At 38.9% G+C, this 26468-nt stretch overlaps 1 protein-coding gene across 7 annotated transcripts in view; it reads left to right on the top strand.

Moving 5' to 3' along the window:
• Positions 1–14514: 14514 nt before the first annotated feature.
• The window catches only part of SLC12A8 (solute carrier family 12 member 8), a 77011-nt gene continuing 65057 nt past the window's right edge, over positions 14515–26468 (top strand). For 2 of the 7 annotated variants that reach the window (XM_039323765.1, XM_039323764.1), the window contains exons 1-3: positions 14672–15008; positions 20729–20895; positions 22527–22673. In XM_039323765.1, the coding sequence (XP_039179699.1) occupies positions 14855–15008; positions 20729–20895; positions 22527–22673 (468 nt within the window). In that variant the 5' untranslated portion in view covers positions 14672–14854. Of the gene's footprint in view, positions 14624–14670; positions 15053–20617; positions 20896–22526; positions 22674–26468 lie in introns of those variants that run through there. The other 5 variants (XM_039323768.1, XM_039323767.1, XM_039323771.1 and 2 more) reach the window with 5 other exon arrangements.

Here is a 26468-nt window from a genome sequence, read left to right as displayed (position 1 = left end):
CTCAGTTGGGAGCACCTTTTGTGTCCCCATTAAATTGCCCACTGAGGTGGTACCCATCTACTTGTGGTCGCCCACTTTCAAACTCCTGTGTCAGCAGGAGCTGAAGCGTGTGACAGGAGCTCACTCTGGCCCATGGCAGCAACCGGATCTTAAAATGCAGGCCTGCCAGTTGGCAGCCTAGTATAACCTCATGAGCCACTACATCCTATGTCAGGGGTGTCAAACTCGCAACATCACATGATGTGTTACGACAGATCTTGACTTTTTTGCCATTGCTGACAATGAGGTAGGCGCGGTTTCACTATCATGCATCCGGCCTGTGGGCTGGCAGTTTAACACCCCTGTCCTATGTGGTTATATTATTTAAGACTAATACAGGTCTCAGAAGAGCATTGAAGGCTGTTACATAATTTTGTAAGGGGATAAATTGAAAAGTACATATCAAAAGACCAGAATCCAGAGTTTTGATAGGAGAGCATGCCTAGTGCACCAACAGGCAAATTACGTAGGTAAATAATCTTTTAGTATTTGGGGATGGTTTTTCATATTCTTATATTGCCCAAAATGTTCAAAGGAGTGTACTTACCATTGTGAACAAAAATGAGTTGTATGTTATTTATAGTAAAAACAGTGGAACAGATGCTTTATAGTGCACAGCTGGGTCTATCCCACTGAGCAAACTGAAACTTAATTTTGAAGATCAAATACAGGTGTCTCGTTTTAGTCATTGGTGTTGGTAAAAGTGGAGGCTGGACCATAGATATCTATACTAAAGATTAGCTAAAACTATCAGCAATGCTGGTTGTGGAATTCTGGGAGTTGAAGTCCACATGCCTTAAAATTGTCAAGGTTGAGAAACACTGATCTAGAAGATTACTAAAACTAGAAACCCCAACACTTGCAAGGTGCGATACCTTTCCTTCAAGTATATTTAAATTTCCCAGGGACTCTGATAACTATTTGTTAAACCATCTAGAAGTTAGCTCTCTACAAGTAGCAAAAGTTTGCTCCATTATGTGTAAACTTCACCCACAAATGGTTGCTAATAGTTCTTGTTTTTAGGGGATAGTTCTGCATTGTTTTGTTTTACTGAATGTACTTTTATTTGTCAATGACCAAAATAAAGTTTCTGCCTGTCACTTCAATAGTTTTAGAGGGAAGATAAAACATTATGTATCTGGGACATTGATGGAAAAGTTAAATTTCTTGAACATGGTTTTCAGTGCTAATTCGGGAGGAAATATGAATTGCTGCTATCTCCTCATACAGCTCAAGCCTCTCCTTGTTTATTAACCCTAGACTATGATCCCATAACAAGATATACAATTGCTATATTTTGCACCGCCAAATGTATAATCCCCAGGAACTGACTTTTAGCAAGAGATGGTTGATCAGTGGAAAATCATATTATGTCTAGATGATCTAACTTCTGTTCTTTCATCGATATCAATCTTCACTGTATTTATCTAAATTAATATTTTGATTTCTAGATAGGCTATTTAGAGTTTAAATATCCAATTCCGGGCTAGTATTGTTAAGTTTTAGATACTTAACTGCATTCGTCAGTTTGGCTTGTTTTTGCATAGTAGTAATTATATTTTTTTTCATTGTTATATTAATATTTATTATTATCTTATTTTGTATGTTTTCTTACAAGTAGTCTTAAAAATATTTAACAAGAACATGCATTTAATATTAATGTTAATATTTTATTCCTTTTTTCTAACATTTTCTGATAATGTTACAAATGATGTTGATCATTCCTTCTTGCTCAGTTTTTGAAAAATTGTAAGAACTTCCAAAACTGTATATTTTATATATGGGAGATTTATCTTTTGCAATCTAACATTGCAAAACAAGAATTGTTTAGGGAAACTGTCCTAAAGACATTTGTGCCAAAGGTGCTTTTTCCAAAAGGCAACTGAACTTTCTTGTTTTTTTTCTTTGAAAACATTTCATTTTTCATCCAAGAAGCTTCTTCAGTTCTGACTGTGGGAAATGAGTGGTGGACCAATGTGGAATGACTGGTGGGGACTCAATTAGAACTGAAGAAGCTTCTTGAATAAGAAGCGAAACATTTTCAAAGAAACAATAAAGAAAATCCAGTTCTTTGGTAAAACCATCATGACCTGGATGATTGGGTATCTCCCTAGACATCTAAATACAGTCTTTATAAATATACGCCATTCATTTTAGGTAACTTTCATATAACAGCATGAATAACAAGATATAAATTCACTAGGATGTTGAATTCAGTTGGGTCCCACCAAGATACTGGTCAGAAATTCCTTTTTATTGTGTACTGTGGGATAGAACCTCCTTTAAAAAGAAAAAAAAAGATACTATGAAAATGAAAATTAAAGTTTTCCTTACGGGATGCTGCAAAAAATCCCATATACCATCACGCTAACTAAAATTATTCAGTCTCAGGTTGTAAACGGAATGTTTTAATGGTAATTCAAGATTAGCAACAATAAATTAGAAGAAATGTGACTCACAGAACTTCATAATTCTCATCATATCTCTGTGCTCTTCATATTTTTTTTCTGATAATTCAAATTCATACTAAATGTTCTATGATAATCATCTGAATCCCTATGGAGATATGCTATTTATTATATATGACATGGAAATAATATAAACTTGAACCATATAATGAAGTGGCTGAGTCAGATGCTAGTTAGGTATTTGGGCTATTTTGCACCATTCATTTCAGTTTCATAGAGGATCTAGATAACATATTTTAATCATAAGCATATGTTTTGATCTCTCTTCTCTCTGGGAATAAATTTAATCTGATCAAAAAATAAATAATTTGGAAGTGTTAATCTAAGTATATTAATGTTTCATAATGCCTTGTTTTTATTGGCCTTGGGAGAGAGCAATGGCTTTAGCAACAGCAATACAAATCTATCATATTCCGCATTCCTCATACCCAAATCTGAGCATACATGAATGTTCCATCTGCCTGCCGTGCTATTTGTTTACATTTTGTTTTTAATACTAAAATTTAAGAGTGTCAAAGTCATAGAGCTGTAGTTTTAGAAATGGTCTGGTGCTTTCCATCTATGCACTTTTCATGTTCAGAGATGAAGGGACATTTATAATTCTCAGCACAGAAGTTGGCAATCTATTTATAAGCAGTGTATATTTCATTCTGCATTTTATACTATATTGTACATCATCTGCCATAAACACATGTTTTCTTTATAAATCAGATTCCTATTAGGAGGCGTAGTTAATGCAGTAAAATCCAATTGTTGTGAGCGCAATAGGAAGGAAGCTTTTTCCTTTCTACTCTCAAAAAAGGGCACAATGAGGGGCGTTCCTCAGTGCTTCAAAGTAGTTTTTAGCGATGCCTGGTAGGCTGAAGTGACGAGGGAAGAGCTATGTTTTTGTTGCTTGAGCAGAGTTTAGCTTGCACAACTGAATGTCACCCGTACTGGCTACTTTATCATCAGCAATACGTTGCTATTTTTTACCTTCAGGATGATCAGATGACATTTCAATGTTTAAATCAAACAAAATCCTCCATATTTAGAACAAGCTGGTATGCTGTGGTTTCATAATTCTAATATTAAAAAACTAGTGTACAATACATTGGATAAAAACAAGTGGATTATACAGCAACAATCACGCTCATGTCTATTGTGCTATAAAGGGACAGAGCGTAAATGTTCACGGGAGAGAAGTAAAGCTTGGCAAAATAAGTATGTAGAATTCTCCATACATGTTATCATCCTCATGCAGTGATATGGAAGGGATAACGGAGACCACCTTAAAATGTGGGGAAAGTGTAGACTTTGAATTGCAATTTAACCTACTACACAACTTAGAAAAGCAAGTTTTCTTTTAATGCAGTTGGATTCTCACAGGGAAAAAAAGGGAGCACAGGACATTACCTACGACTTGTTTTATACTCTAAAATATTCCAACTACCAAGTATTTTACCAAGTATTCGTGGTTATAGTATTTTCTAATATTAGATCAGAGATTAGTAACTTTGATGGCTGTGGCTACATGTCACTATAGAGCAGCGGTTCTCAACCTATGGGTCGCGACCCCATTTGGGGTCGATCGACCATTTTTCGGGGGTCGCCAAAGGTGGCGATCCGCCATTTTTTGCGGCGGTGTGCATGCGCGCCGTGCATGGGGGGCATGCATGCGCACCGCGCATGGGGGGGAGCGGGCATGCGCACCGTGCATGGGGGCGGTGCCGCGCATGCGCGCCGCACGGGGGTGGCGTGCACGCGCGCTGCGCATGGGGCGGCGCAACGCACACGCATCACGCATGGGGCGGCGCAGCGCACGCGCATCGCGCATGGGGCGGCGTCGTGCACACACGTCATGCATGGGCGTCGCACATGCGCGCCACACGGGGGCGGTGCCGCACATGCGCACCGCACATGGGGCGTCGCTGCGCATGTGCACAGCGCATGCGCGGAACGTTTGTGTGACGGGGTCGCCGTCACACAAACGTTGAGAAGCACTGCTATAGAGTCCTTGATGCTCTCTGAGCTTGGTGATTAATTGTAACTTGGTTGTAGCTGAGAGAACACTAAGGACCCCACAGCTCAACCCTGAGCTACAAATATGTTCTATCTAGCTACAAATATGTTCTATGCCACTATTTAGGAAAAGACAATTGAGCTGCAGCTACCTTAGTAGGATGAGAACAACAAGTGGCCCAGGCCGCAGCAGACATTCAACTGGGATTTCCCAGGAATGGGGGAGGGTATTACATGTTTATATGAACTAAGTCTATTTTAAGGCTTACACCAGGGGTCCCCAACCCCTAGGCTACGGCCCACTACCAGGCCACGGCCGGTTCGGAACTGGACTGCACAAGCGGTGGGTGAGCATGCACGTGCAGCTCTACCTACATGAGCAGTGGGCATATACGCAAAGCTCCATTTGCGTGAGCGCGAGCACTTTCCACTCACACAGAACCATCCCCTCTCCCCCTCCCTCTGGTCCACCAAGCCAGAAAGTTTGGGGACCGCTGGTTTACACTACAGCTTTTGTTTCTTTTCAGGCTCAAAGTGACAGGAAACTGGAGTGGCTCGTTCTGTGCCTAAAAATAGAGCAGTATGATTCGAAGTAGCTGTAGAGGCCACAACTTTAGAATTGTCAGCCTTGATCATAAGCCATTGGGATGAAGGACCTGTCATAGCCATCCTTTCCAAACAGCCATGTGCCTAGATGACACTATATAAAGAATATAGCAACAAAACAGTAATAGAGTAACAATCTTTGACTGAATAGTACCATAGTAAAAGTACTATTTTTGGATTTGTACCTTTCTATATGCCAGAAGAGATTGAAACAATGTTTTCTCCTGCAGTGGTTTTATGAAACTGAGTGCAAGAATTAAATTGTGGTATTCCCCGGGAATTTGATTAGGTAGATGTTACATGACATAGAATGGTGGTTATAAACTGTTTGCATACTTTCATAATTTTCATGAAATATTTCTGTTAATTATTTCTACCAGTGCAAGTCAATTATGTTTCTCTCTCTCTCTAAGGAATAGGACTGTCTGGAACACATCTGGTGACATCCAATGCAGCATGCTAATTTCATTTCCTTTTTTTTCTTCCCCTCAAGCCTCCAGGAACATATTTTAAGGGTGCAGAATGTGTACTAGGAAAGAGGGTAATCTGTCAATTGTTTCCAGCAGATAGAGCCAATTGGATTTCACCAACTTTTATTTTAGTACAAAATGCTGTATATTTCTTCCAAACTGAAGAGGTTTCTTGGATGAGAAGCGAAACATTTTCAAAGAAAACACCAAGAAAGTCCAGTTGCCTTTTGGGGAAAAAAGACCTTTGGGACATCTTTGTTGGTTTCTATATATCACCTATGAAAACTGGAGTCTGATAGCATCTTTTCTAACTAATAATGTTTGTTAAAAAGATGAGCTTCTGTGATCTGAAGCTCACAGGGCTAGATTGAAGTAGGATTAGAACGGGATGGGAAAGGTTGGTTATGCAGATACAGGTTACATGGGAAACAGATTGCAAGTACTTTATTAATTAACAATTGTAATGTGTTAAAACCTATTGTATTTGCTGAGCTCACTTGAAGTGTCTTGAGTTCAACAGTTTCTCATCTGATGGTGCTGTTAAAGTTCCCATTTTATAAAACAGTCAGAGGGTCCTGAGAGATTGGAGTGGTTTGACATTATCTTATCTGATTTTGATGCCAACCTTGTATCATTATTTCTTTTGCACAGAATTTCTCCTGTTTGTCCTAAGTAGGACAAACTAGGCTTGTTTGTCTTAAGTAGGCTTGTTGGGGCCTGCGATGGTGCTGTTGTTGTAGAGGTGTAGGCAAAGTAAATGGGATTTGTTGCAGACTGGTTCCCATGATGGCATTTTGTCCTGTTGTTTCTTGCTGTTTGTCAGGATCTGCTTCAAGTTGAGTGGTTATCTCTATGCAAGTTTGGGCCCACCACCCAATGCCTGAGAAAGTATGTTCTGTAGCAAATTAATAATGTATTTGAGTGACTTGTGTTGTGAGATATGAGTGTTGTTTAGTTTCTGTGTTATGTTTTTGTTTAAATATGCCCTCCCTGGTTATTGATCTGGCTCTGATGATTTGTCTATTGATCTTGTGGGGGAGGTCAGTCAGTTTCCTGTCTGGTTTTAATGTCTGATGGAATTATCCTTCACAAATGAGTCTGCATGTACTGCTGTTTTATCCATGATCGTGTGCAATTCTTTAGCTAAACTGTTTGGTATGCTGGCTTACTTGAAGCTGAAAGCAAACCTACTGTGGACTTTCTGAAGTTACGTTTGCAACCTATATAAAAAAAACTTGAGCAAAAGGCCTGTTTTTCAGAAATTTGGAAGGGTAGTTAGGCTTGGAAAACATTGTCAGCCACAAAACCTATTTAAAAATACAAAGGCAACAGGAAATAAAATGGTGATGCCCTTGCAGATTAACTGACTTTTTTGGTTTAGCACATCGTATAAACACAGCCACAGTTTGCTCATAGGCAAGGAAGAGCTTGTAAGTCATGTTGTGTCTGGTCTCTTCAAGCTCTTTTGTGGGCTGACTGAGTTCTCTATTTTCTTTACTTAAACTGCACTTTATTTCATGAAGAGTTTTTCAATTCCAGGAGATGTTCTGGGCAGGTCACTGAAGAAACAAAGAATATTCATTTATGCTCCATACTTCCATATTCCAATCTCATCTGTGTAGTTGACTGGATCTTGGAATCTAGAAGCCATCAACATTCCTGCCATTCATCTTGCTGACTGCTTCTCTGCATTTTTCAAGCTTGCAAGCAATAAGAAGGACCATAACCTCCAATTGCCTTAATCTCTTTTGCCTCAACTTCAATTGGAGCACTGATGTGAATTGAGTCTAGAGAGACAGGAGAAGGAAACAAATTGCTGTGATAATGGAAGAAGATGAGCTCGTTTGGAGGAAAAGAATCCTGTTGAGCAGACCTGGGCATTGTACAGCCCACAGGCCACATCCAGCCCTTTGGCTGTCCCTGTCCAGCCTACATGAGGTCAATCACTTCTGCTATAGTTATTGCAGTGTTACTCTTTATTACTCACTGCTGTGTAATTGTCTCTGATACTCAAGAAAAAAGCAATTGTGCCTGAATAGTTTATCTCCAATGAGCATGTATCTTTCTCTTCTTCTCAACATGGTCCATCTGGCAAGATGGACAGCATACATAAAATACATAAAAATCACTTGCCTGCTGTAAGTCTTCTAGTGAGCCAGTGACTTTACTAGAAAGAGTGGGGCCAAACACTCAGGCCATTTTTAAATAGATGTTCTGGATTTGAAGTGGGAACAAGAACATTTCAATTCCCCAGAGTTATATACTCCCAGTCCTATTTTTACTTTGCTGTTTTCGACCTAAAAATTACACCACTGAAAAATGGTCATTTCCCCACTAAAATCTGGCAGCACAATTAAGGAATGCTTTGGGAGCTACAAATGGAGAACTGCAATTGCAAAAGGGATAGGTGCCAGGCAGTGTACCTATATAACAGGACAGAATTACTGCAAAACATACACTTTCAGATCTCTTTCAGAACTATTCATATCTTCAGGTGACCCTTTAGTCAAAGCCTATTCATAACAAAACCAAGTCAACCCAAAATCTGAATTATTTGAAATCAAAGAAACAATGGTCCCTATCATTTTTTAATAAAAATCTGTTCTTCTGCATATGATAGTAATCAAAGTTCTTTCGATGCTATCAGTAGCTATCTTAAAGCAGAGACAAAACTTAAAAAATAATTTCAGTCACATTAATCAGGGGGCTTTGGGAAGTGGAAATGAATCCAACAGGGGATGTTATCATAGGCTGAAACAGCTGATGCCATTCCCTTCCTCCTTTGTTCTCTTTTTGACACCTGTTCTTTCTTGTTTGTTTGTTCCCCTTTCTTAATTGTTCCCCTTTCTGTATCTCATTCGCTTTCAGATGCCATGTTCTTTGTCCCAAGCTGCAGACTACCTGGGAACGGAAGAGACAGATAGTTTTGGTCAAAGGGTAGATCTAATTGCTTCCAGCGGAATGGCATATGGCCCTAGATCACATTTCTCTTAAGTAAAGGTTGATAGTTTTAAACTGACCAGATACACTGTGCATTCTCTACCTATTATACGAAAATTTCAACCTAGCATTCTCCAGATGCACTGAACACAAATCTCATCACCTATATCAAGCATTGCTAATTGGGGCCATGTTGGTTATAGACAATAAAGATGGTAGCTCAGCACTTCTATAGAGCATCAAGCTGGGGATGGTCTTTATAAAGTAAACCAAAAATCATGGCCTTTCCTTGGATCACCATTTTCTCTTGGAATTATATTTTTTTCTATTTATCATAATTGCTATTTTCTATTTGTCATAATTACTCTTTCTAAGCTAATAATTGTTTGGAACAGCTTTCTGTCCCTTTTTTTGTTGCTTAACATTTGCAAGATTTTGATTCCCTTCCCCCTCCATGTCTCCCATTTACCAGATTCCAAGATCCTGTGGGATGTCTACTTTACTGTGAAAGTTCTCACTAATTTGGCAAGAAAGATGGGCTGTTGCTGTAGCAACGTGCTGCCCTAAAAATACTGCATTCTGTTATGGAGCTTTGCTGCAACATTTTGTAGCTATGTTTTCTATTCCCCTTTGTCTGCTTGGCACTGCTCAATTCACCACCATTTTCCTTTGGGCAAAAGCTAGCTTTTAGGACATCCAATTATTGGAAATCAGCTACTCATGATAGGAAATGAAAATTTTACCTTGGTTATCATAACTTCTATATGTGAAGCTAAGCAGTTTTAAAACCTGGTCACTGTTCTTTGTCTTCACACTATGAAACTGACTTGGGGGAAGACTACTCCAGATATTATGATAATAGTATACTCATGGTATTAAAGGGGTGGTGCGATGGCTCAGTGATTTAAGACATTGGGCTTGTCAGCTGGAAAACTGGCAGCCTAGGTTCAAGACCCAAACGCCATGCTCCAGTTCCTGCCAACCTAACGGTTTAAAAGGATGCAAATGCAAGTAGATAAATAGGTACCACTTTGATGGGAAAAATAACAGCACTACGTGACATCATACTGGCCACGTGAACATGGAAATGACTTTGGACTGCAATGATGAAACAGAGATGAGCACCGCCCCCTATAGTCCTGTGTTTCCCAAACTTGACAATTTTAAGGCATGAGGACTTCAACTCCCAGAATTCCACAGCCAGCGTTGCTGGCTGTGGAATTCTGGGAGTTGAAGTCCACATGCCTTAAAATTGTCAAGTTTGGGAAACACTGCTATAGTCAATTAGCAGAGTGAAATCCATAGGGAGTCCTTTACCTTTTTTACCATAGTATTAATTGGTGTCTCAGCTGTGGAAGTATTTGAACTCTTTTGTCTGAGTCAGAAGAAGGGTAACTTGGATAGGAGAGTACTAGGGAACGTCATGGCTATTCACATAGTCCTTGACTCACAACCATTTTCTTAGTCATCACTCAAAGTTACAACAGCACTTAAAAAAAAGTGACTTATGACAGGTCCTCGCATTCACAATTGTTGCAGCATCCCCACAGTTTCATGATTAAAATTTTGACTATTTGGCAACTAGAATGTATTTTTGACAGTTGCAGCATCCTGAGGTCACGTGGTCACCATTTGCGACCTTACCAGCTGGCTTCTGACAAGCAAAGTCAATGGGGAAATCTGGATTTGCTTAACGTTATGATTCGCTTAACAATTGCAATTATTACCTTAACAATCAAGACAAAAAAAAAGGCTGTAAAATCAGCCAGGACTCACTTAACAACCACCTTGCTTAGCAATGGAAATTCTGTTCCTAACTGTGGTCATAAATCAAGGACTCCCTATATAGGTTAGAACAAAAAGCTGAAATCTGGAAGAAGGCAAAACTGCCCATCCTGGAAGAAGGCAATGTGGTGAACCACATCCATGAAGTTGCCAGGAAAACAGCATAGATGTATTCACAGAGTTACCAGGAAGAGAACTTGTCTAACTTGATTTGTTAATATAGAACAGAATAGAATAGAATTCTTCATTGGCCAAGTGTGATTGGACACATAAGGAATATGTGCATAAGCTCTCAATGTACATACAAGCAACAAGTGATAAATCATGATCATAATCATCTATGGAGGTTCTCAGTCATCCAGGTATGGCTGTCCCAAAGCTGCTTTCTTTCAGGAGGCAATTGGACTTTCTTCGGTTTCTCTTGAAAACATTTCACTTCCAAGATGTTTCACATCCAAGTAGCTTCTTGGATGAGAAAAAAAAAAACCCATCCTGCAGCCAAGAAAGCTTCACACACATTTGCGCAAAATGGTTTCAAGGAATGCAAATGAATATCTGTCTGCAAGCAATATAAATCCTTCCACTCCCCACCATCTAGTCAGAGCTGAAGAAGCTTCTCATCCAAGAAGTCTTCAAAAGAAACACAAGAAAGTTGTTTGTTTAGCAGAGTATTTATACACAAAAGAAACACAAGAAAGTCGTTTGTTTAGCAGAGTATTTACACACACACATACACACACACTTGCTGTAGGTTTAATGTACTATAACTCATAGTTAAGCCTTTTCTTTGGCTATTATGAGTCTCTGAAATGCACTTTCTGCAAAACTGAGATTGAATTGTTTGTGAACTTACAAAAGGCCCTAAACATTCACATTTAACATTTCTAATACTTCATTATTTTATTTTGATTTTAATATATCCAGTTTTAACAATATTTTTTCTGCTTTGTACTGTAAATGACTGGTTAACAAGGTTAATTAACAGACAAAACATCTACAATGCTTTAATTTGTAATGGTTTTTTTCCCAGAATGTAAATTACAGTGCCAGGAATTTCAAGTCTTACCTACTACTTTTATTTGAAACATAGTTCAAGGTGCTGCAGCTTACCTTAAGGGAATGAGCAATGGAACCTTTTGGTTAATTACAATCTATGAGTAATGAAATTAAATCTTGCTAAGAGCTGTCTATCCTTGGTTGCTTTTAGGAAGATATAGGAAAGTCACACAGGGAAAGACAGAAGGAAACTATGAGTCAGAAGGAGCAAGGTGTGTGTGAGAAAATGGGTGGCAGCAGAAAAGAACAATATTTTCTCCTGACCTCTGCAGTTACAGAATTCCCTCTCCAAGGAACCTCATTTATTCTTTTTTTTTTCTGCACAAGGGGATATTTTCATTTGGCCAGCAGTTTTATATTTTCTGATGATTTTTTTTACCATTTTTAATGCTTTTAAGCTGGCATGTGTTCTAGTTACTGCTATTTTGTCATGATTAGAAACACTTGGCAATGTGCTCTGAAAATCTGGACTGTAAAGGGGGATTAGGAAAACTGTAATAAATAATGAACAAAATACAATGCTATGCCATCTGGATATCACTTTTGTCAAATATTCTGCCATCAAACTTTCAGATCAACTTGAACTATCACTTAGAACTGTGAATTGCATTCTTCATGATTCTAAAAAAATCATTCAAAGTGGGTGGACCTTATGTTGTCGGTGCTTAGCCACTGATTGTGGTCTTTAATTTTTTTTCTACTGCAAACCATCTTATCATTTCCACAATTCCTATTAGACCCTTAAAATGCCTTGGAAGCATTCTTTATTCCAGGAGACAATTTACATGAGATCAGGATGTGCTTAACTCAAGTTTCCTCTATGCCAGTGGTTCTCAACCTTTCTAATGCCGTGACCCTATAATACAGTTCCCCATGTTGTGGTGACCCCCAACCATTTATACATCACCGAGTGCCAGGGGCGTGGCCAAAGAAAAGGTGAAAAAATGGCGGACAGCCTTGTTTAGCGACCCCCGTGAAATGGTCATTTGACCCCAAATGGGGTCCCGACCCACAGGCTGAGAACCACTGCTCTATGCAATAGGGGGGAAAATTGGACAATCTGTCAGTGCATAAGCTAAACAAACTGCAAAGCTGTTTGAAGAACAAATAAACTAATTTCCTCAGCAAGATAACTAATATTTTGTAAAGAAACAAAAACAAACTACTAATAGCCTGGTAGATGTATTCTGTCCCAAAGGCTTCTAATATAATTTCAAAATACTGTTTTTGTACTTCATTATAGCAAAACAAAGTATTCATTAACCGCATTTGGAAAATATTATCTTAGGAAATATTTGACCAACCATCTCTCTTTCAGCTAATATTTGTCTGTGATAAAGAACATATTTATAAAATCTGGCATTTGTGGGAAGTCTTATCATTTTATATATCTTAACTTTGGCAACAGCCTGGATAAATTCATGAAGGGCTTAACAATGCTTAAAGTTACCAATTCTCATTTTTCTATGCTATAAACAGACTATTGTAAGCAGTGCTTTTTTTTTTGTTAAAAAAAAAAAAAGGTGCCGGAACTCACACACGTCATACAACCCACCATGCCTACCCTACAAGGTTCCATCCAAAAAATCTGCCGGAACTCTGTTCTGGGCGTTCTATGATTTAAAAAAAGCCCTGATTCTAAGAATTAATGAGAAAATCAAGAATAGAATATAGTGAATTTGCCTCTTTTGAGAAATGGGAATTTCAGGATTCAAAGCTAGTTAACAGCAACAAAAAGAGACCAGTTGATTAATTAATCAGTAAAGTTCTTAAAGTTTATCACGATAGCCAAGACAGTGTCAAAGTACAATCCTTTTCTGTACGACGTTGGTTTTCCGTTTTTTTTTTCTGGTTACCTATACAACTGAAATGTAAAATCCAGTTTCTATTAAGTGATTTACTAAAAGAAATCTACATAACTGAATATTTTATCTTCTTCAGCCTCCATTGTCTCCCTCTCCTTCCATACACATCAGTTGCTGTGAACATATCCCCAGATGCACCCTTGAAAACAACAAAACCCAATTACAAAATCAGATTTTATAAATATTCCAGATATTCAGTGCCCTTGCTGAGTCATTAATACATCAATGAACATTATTTGCCACAAAATGTTTAATAACAGGATTTATTTATTTAAAGATTAACTGAAGTATAAAAAGCATTTTCTTCCCTCTAAAGAACTGTGGTTCAAGATTATCTGTTTGAAATTGGTCTCAACATACAACCATTCATTTAGTGACCATTTGAAGTTACAACAGCACTGAAAAAAGTGACTTATGACTGTTTTTCACTCTTATGACTGTTGCAGCATCACCATGGCCGCGTGATTAAAATTTGGGCACTTGGCAATTGGCATGATGGCTGCACTGTCCCAGATCATAAAATGGAGCAAAATTCACTTAACTGCCTTGCTTAACAACAGAAATGTTGGGCTTCGTTGTGGTCTTAAGTCAAGGACTACCTGTACTCCCACTCAAGAGTTGCCCCTTGGAAAAGTTTTAGTTTGGCTCTTTTTCTTCATCTTTTAATTTATTTCCAAAACTAAGATAACCTTTCTCCTCACTCCCAGACCATAATGTACCTCCCCAAGATGTTCAAGAGCAGCCATTGGGCCATCTGTCAAATGAAGGGTGTGTGGTCTTTCCTAGAACATAGAATAGTAAGAGTTGGAAGGGACTTGGAGACCTTCTAGTGACTAGTCCAACCCCCTCTGCTTGAGCAGGAGACCTTCTACCATTTCAGATAAATGATTGTCCCAATCTCTTTTTGAAAGCCTCCAATGATGGGAGCACCCAGAATTTCTTAAGGCAAGCCTGTTCCATTGGTTGATTGCTCTCACCTTTAGGAAAATTCTCCTTAGCTCTAGGTTACTTCTCTCCTTGGTTAGTTTCCATATCCATTGTTTCTCATCTTGCCTTTTGGTGCTTTGGAAAATAGTTTGACCCCCCTCTTCTTCGTGGGAGCCCCTCAAATATTGGAACACTGCTATCCTGTTACCCCTTTCTTTTCCTCAGCAACCCCAGGAAGAGGCTTAAATATACCTCTTGGCAAGTCCCCAGAAAAGGTAAGAAAGAAAGAAATGGGAGGAGGGCCAAAATAAGAGCAAACATCCTGGAAATAGCCCTTCCTGCCCCATAAAGAGCCACCCACAGGCCAGCCCACGTGGCAATCCAGGAGGGAGGCAATCCAGACTGCCCAGCAAATGAGGCGAGGAGGCTGCCTCGGTTTTTCTGCACCCGGGGCAGAAGACGACAGGTGAGCGCTGGGACCCCTCCTAATGAGGGTGGTTCCGGGCGGCGGGATTGCAGAAGGACGCCGAGGGAAAGCTGCCCCTCGCGCCCGTCTGAAGAGGGAACGAGGCCGGCGTCTATGGGGCAAAAGCGGGAAAGACTCCAGCAAAGCTTCGGAAGAGGCGGGAAGGGGCGCGTTTCCCTCGTTTTGGGAAAGGCTCTGAATGGGTTCGACTGAAACAGGAGGGGAGGGAAGATGGGCAACCTGGACAGGTGGCTCCAGGATCCGGGAAGCCGCCGCCGACGTTGCAGCGTGGGTTGGGTCTGTTTCTTGGCCGGCTGTCTCGTCACGGTTGGTAGGAACCGAACCCGCCCAAAGGGGCTCCACCCCACACGGGAAAGGCTCGGGCGTGAGTGACTGCGCGCGTGAGGACAGGTCTCTCCGGCCCTTTCGGTATCTGCGTTGTGTGAACTCTCGCCCGCCTCTTCCCAGTGTGTAGTTTAAACGTCTGCCTCTCAAACGCTCACTTGGAAAATTAGCCGGTATTTTGTTACTTTGAAAGGCCCAGTGTTTCTCAACCTTGGCCACTTGGAGATATGTGGACTCCCAGAATTCCCCAGCCAATACAGTTTGCTAGGGAATTCTGGGAGTTGAAGTCTATACATCTCCAAATTGAGAAATACTGCTAAGCAGTTGAATCTCTGGAAGATTTTATTATTTAAATGCCTTAAAATGAACAAGGCTGCAGGCAGCGCTGTAAGCTGGGAACTTAGGGGTCTGTAAGATTTTTTAGGGAGGCTGGGAGGGTGAATGTAGTGAGTAGAACGGATTCCCAACCAGGGGTGCGAGACGATATTTCAGGGAGTGCGAAAACTTGGGGTTTTAAAAATTATAATGTATATATGCATAATTTGTTGCTGTTATTTTGAACTTTTATAAGGGGTGCGAAAATATATCAGAAGCCTTTTAGGGGTGAGGAGTATAGAAAAGGTTGGGAGCCACTGGAGTAGGACATGATTGCCTTTTGTGCACACGCTGTCTGTAACAAACTTGACCACTCATCTGTGTGAATGCTTTTGCCTATGATCACATACTACAAGCAAATACAGCACATAAGACTTAGGAATTTATTTATTTTAGCAGTGTTAACGTCTTCACTATTTTGGCAACTTCATTGGACAGGGTCCCCAGGTCCTGTAACTGGGACTAAGCTCTGATCCATACAAGCACTGATCCGTCAGGCTCAGTATTACCTATGCGGATTATTTCTCCAGATGTTCTTAAAGTTTTGACATTTTTTCAATTCCCTTGTGCTTGTATTATGTTGAATTCCAATATTGCACGGTCATTCTCTCCCAAAGTTCCTGTAATTTCAACCGCTTCTATAATTTCATTTCTCTTAGTGAGAATTTTGTTAGTGATAAATCCAGTATGGCTGACTCTTTTTTTCCCTTCTTTATGTTTTGGGAGACAAAGTTATCTTCTGGGCTTGTCAGGAATCTGTTTGATCTTGCACTAGGTTCAGAGTTTGATGTCAAAGTAGTTGAAAGTCCCCCATTATTATTGTGGTGTGCTTCCTACAAGCATCTTTGAGCTCAAATCAGAAAAGCCATTGATTACTGTATCTTGATCTAAGGACATTCTCTATCACTATATGGATATGGAACTGTTTTCACATTGCAGATTAGCCAGTTTTTTTCATTAGACTGCAGAAATTCCTAAAACCATTAGATAACAGCAGAGTGATACATCTTTCAGGCCAGGTGATAGCCCTAGCATTGGGTAATAAATAGGTGTACTATTTTTGGTCAGCCTAAGCAATAGATTTAATAACTATATAGACCAGACTCTGATAAAGTGGCATCTCAAGATTATGCTTGCTTCTCAGTAGTAGAAATCAAGACAAGCCTAATCTCACCAGGCTACCACCTTTGTACATAGGACAGAGAAATTAATATTAAGTCCGTTGTGGACAAGGTCCTTGAATGGATTGTTAAAGAGCATATTTATGAGCACTTGGAGAGCAATGCAACAATTAAAAAGAGCTTGCAAGGATTTTGCACAAACAGTCATGCCACATTAACCTTATCTTCATTTTTGATTGACATATTATCTTATTAGATTGGGGAAAGTGCTGTGGACAAAGCATATCTTGATCCCATCAAAGCATTTGACATTAATAAAATGGTAGAATACGCTCCCAATGATAGAACTATAATGGATTCATAATTGACTGAATAATTCCACTCAGAAATACTCATAAATGGCTTGACATTGGAAAGATCTACTGTGTTGAATGCAACAGGACTCAGCCCTGGACTCTATGCTATTCAACAATTTATTAATAACCTGGATGAAGCAGTTGAGTAAATGATTATCAAATTTGCAGTTGATACAAAACTAGAAATTGCCAACGCTTTAGAAGAGAAGATTTGAAAACTTCTAGACAAGTTTGAGCAGTGGGCTGAAGCAAACAGGATTAAATTTAACACAGATAAATATAAAATCTTGCATGTGAGGAGAAAAAAAAATAAAGGTACAAGTACAGATGGGGGAAGAAGATCTGGCTTGGCAGTAATGAATAGAATCTGGGTGTTCTAGGAGATCACATGGTAAGCATGAACCAGCAGTGTGATGCACTTACTTTTTTAGGAGATATTAATGGAAACAGAATCCAGATCACAAGAAGTGATTATGCCACTGTGCTTTGCCTTGATCAGACCCTTGTATTTAATTCTGTGTATTGTTGTTCAGAAAGGGCAGTGACAAATTGGGGTGAGTTCGGAGGAGGGCTGCAAGATGGTGAGAGGATCAGAAATCAAGTTATGTGAATAACAGTTAAAGAGATAGCTATGTTTAATCTGCAGACTCAGGAGTTGCTTTGATATCCTGAATCTCTTTGATAGACAAGCAGAGAACCTATGGAACAAACTTTAAAAAGGTATTAAGGATGAATATGAAAAGAGATTGCCAAAAACGAATGTCTGGCCTCTCATTCCCAATCAGTTGTTCAGAGCAATCTGGCCTTTACCAGCTAGCAGTTTGCTCTGGGACTTCAGTGGTGCATATTTTTATTTGTATATATATGAATGATAAATTACCACATACACATAAAATCCCCCACAAATAAAAATGTCAGCAACATTTCCAAATTAGAGGGCTGAACCCAAATAAAAGATAAACCAAACAATACAAGATTGAAGTTACAGTAACAGCTGGTTGAACAAAGAAAACAAGTTTTAATACAGCTGTGTAAAACTATTGTCTGATGAAGTCCTGAGGAAAAAAGAACCTCATGTAGAAAGAGAACACTTGTAAAGACACCAGCAATTCAATGAGAGCTCCATAGATTTTTTTGAAAGATTTCCGAAAGTTTATTGATAATAAGTAAAGACACTTTCAAATTCAGTTGAATACACATTCATTTAAAAGGAAGGCTCAGTGCATATCTGAGTAACCCATCCCGCTTCAGTACAGCAGAACCAGCTGTTTATAACTTATTTGTAAACCATTATTAGCTATAGCTTATTTATTTATTTATTTATATGATTTATAGCAAGGTTTTTCAACCAGTGGTACGGGTACCACCTGTGGTACATTGGCACCTGGCAGGTGGTACGCGACCATCCTAGAAAAGTGGTAGCGGGGGAGGGGAATGAGCTGAATCAGTGGCAGCACCGCACAAGCCTGAGCGAGAGATGGCTGGAGCTGCAGGGTTGTCAGGGCTCAGTGGAAGCACCAGGATCAGCGCCAGGCTCCAGCTGGAACTCAGCACTGATCCTGACACTTCTGCTGAGCCCAGAAGAAGCGCCAATCAGCTGGAATGTTGCAGCATCTCCAGGGTCTTGTGATTTACAATCAGATGCTTGGCAACTGATTCATATTTATGACAGTCACAGTGTCCCAGGGTCATGTGAAGTGACCAAAACCTGCTGCAACCACCCAGCAGATGGGGAGAATAAACCCCCCCACCCCCACCCCACTCCCGCTGCCAATCCTCAACAGAAATGCTCACAACAATGAAAACCTCGGACAGGAGGAAGAGCGCGGCCGGGCGGGCAGGCGGGTGTCTTGCTTGGCTGTGGCTTGGGGGGCACTTTTTTCAGTGCCATTGTAACTTCGAACAGTCACTAAGCAAACTGTTGTAAGTCGAGGACTACCTGTACTTCATCAATTTTTTTCCTTATTTTTTTTGGGGGGGGGTCATCAAGTTTTTGACACCTTGCTAGGCGACTGATGGTACTCGGATATTGCCACATCCTAAAAATGGTACAATGGGTGAAAAGGTTGAAAAGCCCTGATTTATAGAACCACTCATCTGACATAAGCTTAATTTAGTATAATATGTGAACCAGCTTTGAGTTTTATAGGAGTTTTACATAATATATGGAGTGAGGCAGCTAATCTTCCTGAAATAATCCTGTTTCAGACTAAATTTATATGGACTTCATGTGCATATCCTGTTAAAGAAAGGTTGGGCATCAGAACACTCTGACTCACAGGCAATTCTTGCTCCGAGATCAAAAGCCCTTTGCAAGCAATCAGGTTACACTTTTAATAACTGTCTATCTGTTCCTGGCAGCCAGGAACAGATGGAGAGAGAAAGAAAAAGAAGTCAGATATTAAAGTGAATGTTAAAGGAAAATGAGTTGCATCCGTCACTTTGGGTTTCACAGCCATCCTTTGAAAATTAGTTGGAATCAGTTTTCATATTTTTTCAGAATACTAGAATAATTGCTTTGTGTAAATGCATTTCTCTTTGTGTGTCATTAGGCTTTTTTTCTGAATGCCATAACAAATCCCTTGGGAACACAAAGCATTGCAATGGTCATGCCTAGAAATATTCATTTCATTTTTGCTTTTTCTTTGAAGCATTTCACCATGCAAAATGAATTTTGAAAATAATGGTGAAGCTTTTGCAAAATAAAATTTCTACTTACAGTTTTCTGTTGGATTTTTTTTTAAGCTGCCTGACATTTTACTTTCCTAACTGATTTGCATAATTTTTTTTCTTTTGTGTTGTAAGTTCATTGCTTCCTGCTGCTCTCTTCCCTGTGTGAAGCCTCAGTAACACTGAAAAAACAGCAAGGGTGGTGGTGGCTGGCAAAGATTCTTTCTTTCCACTGGAGGGGAATAAGCACTAGGAAATCAATAAACCTTAACTGCTTCAATTCGGCTTCACAGGAAGTTTGCACAGAGTGCAGAAATACCTTAACAATATATGAGAAAAGCCTGAACTCGAGACAATATGATTTGTGAACCCAGTTACCCAACACAGTTTAGTGCACTAGATAAATTCAGTGGGCAATACAGTTTGTAGGAAAGCAGCTATAAGGCAGAAAGGATAAGGAGAAATATTGCCCCGATGGGAAGGATGGTGATGGCAAGATTTGAGCTTCAAATTGATAATCAGGTTGTTGCTGAACCAACTCCAGCTAGCCTGGAGTTCTGGTTAATATCTGGAAATCATAAACTCATTTTCCAGGTGCAAGAAAGGAGTAAATGAAATCATTGCTCTTCTACTATATGCTCAACAAAGTCTTTCCATCTTCTTTCCTAAAACCAAGAATGTTCAATTTTATATTCCTTCCATAGCTCCTCTTTTCCTTCTGCTAACTGATGGGCAGTGTTTTTCTTTAACATTCTCTTCTAGCTGACTTTCTGTGGAGTGGGAAGCTAAGTAGGACTATCATCTGGTTAATTCTTGCAAAGATCAATTCCCTGGTCTCCCACAGAGAATTCAGAACTATTGACAAGACGGGAAGTTGAAAAAAATTATGGAAATAGTGCATAGCAAACCTGCACTGCTGCCAAGAAAACATCATGGCTATCAAGCTTGACTTGAAGATATATTCATTTTTCACACTGGTCCATTGCAAGGCATTAGGGAAGTCAGCAGAGTGGGGAGAAGTAAAACCAGATCTAGCATTCAGACAGGTGCATAAGCTTTAATATTAATGTCTTCTTAGGTTATCATATACAAGCATTATATATTATGCTATTTTTATTCCACTTCAGTGAAACCTGGTTATGTCAATATGTGTTAAGGTGACAGTAACTCGTGTTTCTGCCAAGCTGGGCTGATGTAAAGCCACGAAACATCTGCTGGACACATCTTAACTCTTACAGGGATTCATCTGGGCATGATAGCTGACCTGGAGATCTCTCTGCAGTGGCTTGTCTTTGTCATGGCAGAACCATCCAATGTGAAAAGCAGAACATTTCTGCCTCAAGTCAGGACCAGCATGAGAAGTGATGGGCATGTGCAAGAACTTTTTATCGAAGAAGCCAAGCAGGTATGTTAAGAAGGCTTATATTTTATTTATCAACTGAGTTCTGCCTTCTGAGACCTTGCAGGACAACGGATATAATGGAATACAGGTAGACCTTGACATATGACCATAATAGAGCCTGCTCATTATGGTCTTTTGTGTGGTGGTCATAAAATGTGTTGATCATATGATTGACTAGATTTTACAACATTTTCATAGTGATTGTTCAGTGAACACTATGGTTGTTAAGTGAACATTGCAGTCGTAAGTGCAAATCCATCATTCACTAAGAGCACATTTTGCCATAAACCTGAAGTGGCAGTTTTCAGCGAAACCATTGCCAAATGCAATCATGTGACTGCAGGATGCTGCAGACAGCCATGAATGTTTTTGTGTTGCCAAATTTCTAAAGAGCAGTCACATGACTCTGACTGTCAGAACTTCAGATATGAATCATAAGTCCCCTTTTTCAGATAGGTTGTAACTTTGACTGGTTGCTAAATGACCCATCATAAGTCAAGGACTAACTGCAAAAAGATTTTCTTCCGTATTTTTCATACAGATTTTTTATATATACTATGAAATTGGCCCATATTAATTCCTAGGGGTTTTTTTTACAAAATAATTACATCATAAATGTAAGAATAACTTTAAAAAAAAAAGGTTGTCACCAATCACACCCGAGAGATTATTTGTACAATATTTTATTTTACTTGCTTATGATCAGGAGAGTATTCTGCTCACTCTTAATGTGACAAGTGTAAATGCTGAACAAAAGTTGGAAAACTAAATCTCACAAGGAAGTCATCTTGTGTTTGTGACAGAATCCCAGGGCAATAACCATCCATAAAAACTTCCATTATAATTTATCCAGAAACCATTCTCTTGAAATAGAGTGGATTCACAGATGGTACTAAACTATAGGTAGCCCTTGACTTCTGACTGCTTGCTTAGTGACTGAAGTTAAGATGGACCTACTTGCGGGGACTTACAATGGCTGTCCTCCCTCCCTGGTCACATGACCACACTGGTGCTCCGCAGCCAGGCTATACTGTAGCTGTTTATAGAGTCCTACAGTGACATGACTACCTTTTATGATGGTTTGGCATTTATTACTGGTTTTTGACAAAAATGGCCCATAGCCAACCATGGATTTGTTTAACAACCATGGTTTTCACTTAACAACCATCACAAAAAGGTCATAAAAACAGATAAGCCACATGGGTAATCCTATTTACAGCCATCACAAATTACGGCCATGATGGGCAGGCTCCAATACGGTCGTAACTTGAGGACTACCTACATAATGGTTACATCAACATATTTTGTGATTGAAAGCTGTTTCACAAGACATGGGAACCATGTAAAAACCAGAGCTGCTTTAATGCTTCAAAAAGAGGCTGCTCCTGTGTGATTCCATGTATTGCAAGCGTGACTCCAGTCACTATTGGGTGTTCAACAAGCCATGGTAAATCATAGCTTATGATATAATAATATATCACAAACTTAGATATAAACTTAGGTATAGAAAAATTTGATGTGCATGTTCTGATACAAGGTATATGGTAGGTATGGATTTTTCTACTGCTTTGCCGCCTTATTTAGGAGACTGACAAATTAGAAATAATTTAATAGTTCTTTTTTTTTCCCCTCAGGGTTATCAGACGCCTAACAAACCTTGGTGGAAAATACATCTTTTTGTCTGGGAACCAGTGCTTTTTGGAACATGGGATGGAGTCTTTACTTCTTGTATGATTAACATCTTTGGAGTAGTTCTCTTTCTGAGGACAGGTTGGCTGGTTGTAAGTATATAGAGATTATTGCGCTGTGTGGTTTCATTTCAGTTGATCTTTTAAAAACAACGTGTGCACTTGTCCTTGACTTGCAACTATTCATTTAGTGACCATTCAAAGTTACAACACAATGAAAACAGTCCCTTGCACTTATAATTGTTGTAGCAATTCCATAATTTTATGATTCAGCATAGGTGGCACCATGCTCAATAGTAGTAACTGTGAGAGGGACCTCGGAGTCCTAGTAGACAATCACCTAAATATGAGCCAGCAGTGTGCTGCAGCTGCCAAAAAAGGCCAACACAGTGCTAGGCTGCATTAACAGAGGGATAGAATCAAGATCACGTGAAGTATTAATACCACTTTACAATGCCTTGATAAGGCCACACTTGGAATACTGCATCCAGTTTTGGTCACCATGATGTAAAAAAGATGTTGAGACTCTAGAAAGAGTATAGAGAAGAGCAACAAAGATGATTAGAGGACTGGAGGCTAAAACATATAAGGAACGGTTGCTAGAATTGGGTATGTCTAGTTTACCGAAGGACAAGGGGGGGACATGATAGCAGTATTCCAATATTTCAGGGGCTGCCATAAAGAAGAGGGTATCAAGCTATTTTTCAAAGCACCTGAAGGCAGGACAAGAAGCCATGGGTGGAAACTAATCAAGGAGAGAAGCAACCTAGAACTAAGGAGAAACTTCCTGACAGTGAGAACAATTAATCAGTGGAACAGCCTGCCTCCAGAAGCAGTAAATGCTCCAACACTGGAAGTTTTTAAGAAGAGACTAGACAGCCATTTGTCCAAAATGGTGTAGGGTTTCCTGCCTGAGCAGGGGGTTGGACTAGATGACCTCCAAGTCCCTTCCAACTTTACTACTACTACTACTACTACTACTACTACTACTACTACTACTACTACTACTACTATTATTATTATTATTATTATTATTATTATTATTATTATTATTATTATTCAGGTGCTTGGCATTTATGCTGGTTGCAGCATCCAAGAGTTACATGATCATAATTTGCAGCCTTTCCAACTGATTTCTATATGAAGTCAGTAGGAATAGCCAAATTTGCTTAACCGCCACATGATTCACTGAACAACTTGCAGTGATTCACTTTCAAAACATGGCAAAAAAAGAGGTCATAACACTGTGTGCCATCTTGCTGAGCAGTGGGAATTCTGAACACAATTGGTGGTCGTAAAGGTGAGAACTACTTGTATAAAAATTGCCTCCCTAAAAAAAAAAAAATTACAGAAACAAGGGGCATCTTTTGAAGTAAAAAGTTTTTCTCAGACTTTTTTTTAAAAGTATTGAATGCATGTTCCTCTGCAGAACTGCTACCAGCTGCTCCAGCTGCAGTTATTGTTAGCTTTTTAAAATAGCTCGTTAACCAATGCATAATGAAGAAGAGAAATCTATCATTAGAACACTGGCAAACAGCTCATCCTACAACTAAATTAAGAATGCAATGGGGGGAAGGCTTTCAAAGCAATGAGCTGTATGATTAACATTTTTCTTATCCCTTTTGCTTGTAGAATCAGATAATTGTAGATCGGTGTGCTGTGACCATCAAGATTTTACCCTGGAAGCAGATAGGATTGTTTCCTTCCCCCTAGCCAAGAATCCCAGAAATAATTTATGCTCTAAGTGGCTTTTACTTTACTTATTTAATCTTTGGTTGGACTATGCTGTGATAATACTGTGAATGTCAAGGATTTAGGTTGGAGTAACAGGAGGAACAGTCCAGGTTGTCAGCAAGATGCATGGAACATATATCCTTTTAATATAACTCCCTACATAATGAATTGGGCTCATTGTGTTAAAGCCAAAGAGTGGTTTCTGCGGACTTAGCTACAGCAGCGTTTTGTGCCTTGAAAGTGGCAGAATTCTATTGTTCCAGAACACCCAGCCCTGATATTACCAAATATTGAATTCATTTGGTAGTAACAACCTGCTAAATTCTCAATTCTCAAAGCGGTATATAAGTCTCATAAATAAATAATAAAATAAATAAATATTTAGTAGCAACAAGATTGATACTTCACCAGAATATATCTCTACCACTGATGCAGCTGAAAGTTGTGGGAAACAAATGACTTTTGCCTGGTGTGTCTGAAAAGAATCCTTAATGCTATCTAGGCCTAGTAATGATGCTAATGGTTTCCAGTAAACGGTGTATTTTCAATAACCCAGGTTGTCTCACCAGGTCTGCATCATCTTATAAAATCATCAGACTTCGCTACAACATCCATCCCTAGCTTTCTTTTAGTTCTCTTTACCAGATTTTCTAAAAACCTGATCTTGCTGAAATAATTCAAAACTAGTTCAGAATAAGCTGCATAATATTGCAGCTCCAGTATCCATTTACAAAAGATAGATAAAACTGAAATGTCCATTTTTCTCAATATTTAAAACTCACAAATTAAAATATGATGTGTTCTTATAGCTGTGTTAATATTTTGTTTTTTTCTGTGTTTTTCTATGAATGTAAAAATAGCAATAAAATATCTTGGATTAGTTGTAATGAAGCTGATTAAAATAACAGTTCAGATGAAACATGTTGCCACAGTGACATTCTTCCAAATATTTAAAAAAAAATGATATCTTCTCAGGTAACAGCTATAAAACAATAATCCTACTCTTTTTTTTAAAAAAAATCATTTTCTTTTGCAACATTTTTTTCTGATATAATTAAATATTTTTCCAGAATTATTGATATGCATGGCTCAAATTAAAAGTTGAAACATATGAGTTTGATAGGTAGGCTGTTCCGTTGAAATTGACAGATACAATGCAACCCAGGATAAATTAGGGTTTGTATTAGTAGAGCTCTGTTGTTGAGGGTGGTAATTGCATTTCCAAAATTCTACAAATAATTGGCTGCTGTGAAAATACATTTTAAAAAATAAATAAACTCATATAAGACTCCTGTTTCCAAGAACATGTGAGTTTCTACATTGGACTCACAAGATCCAAAAAGATCACAAATTTTTTAATGCAAGTTGCAGAAGCTGAGTTGGCTCATCCTTAGTTGAAATATTTCCAGCCTGGATGGTCTTACTGTTTTTCTCTATTCTATGGCTCCCTGTGTTTTCTAAATCCAACTAATTGTGGTTTATTCTATGAACCATAGTTAAGCAACCATTGCTTAGCAAATGCATGGGCCCAATTATATTCTTTCTTTCATTGTTATAAAAGTCATTTTTCTGATTTTCTGATAAGCCTCCATTCAAAGTTATTACTTCTGTTGCTAGATCCCATCTTATTTTTTCTGTATCTTTTTTGCTAACCAATATCTACCCAGAATGCAGCTGCATTCATGAAATTCTGTTTCAGTTTCTTACCCTGCTGTGTTAGATGACAGCTGCAGAAGATCAAGGAGAACCAGAGCCAGGACTCAGCATGTTCACATCTGCTGGCATCTAGTCCTTTTATACTCCCTCCCTAAAGGGCTATTTTTGAAAAGCAAAGCATTGTTGTAGCTTGCTTTATTTATTTATTTATTTATTTAGAAAGCACTAAGTTATGTATACTAGATATATATTTCAAATGGGCAACTTAAATATGTTGATGGTATAAGTATAGTCTTATATACTCTGCACAAAGCAACAATTAGCCAAAAAGCTTAAAATCACTTCCCCTTCTGGAGAGCTGTTACAGGAAGGAACACCACGCCTGCTGGATAAAAGCAACACAGAGAATGCTTTGAAGAAGAGCTGAAGGAAGCAAAATGCTTGGATTTGTTCACAATAGGGATCTCTAAAGCTCAGAGGAAAAGTTTGAGATCATTT

The sequence above is a fragment of the Crotalus tigris genome, unplaced genomic scaffold, assembly GCF_016545835.1.
Source record: "Crotalus tigris isolate CLP2741 ecotype Arizona unplaced genomic scaffold, ASM1654583v1 scf7180000024282.1769268, whole genome shotgun sequence".
NCBI lineage: Eukaryota > Metazoa > Chordata > Lepidosauria > Squamata > Viperidae > Crotalus > Crotalus tigris.
This window is presented reverse-complemented; position numbering and strand designations above follow the sequence as displayed.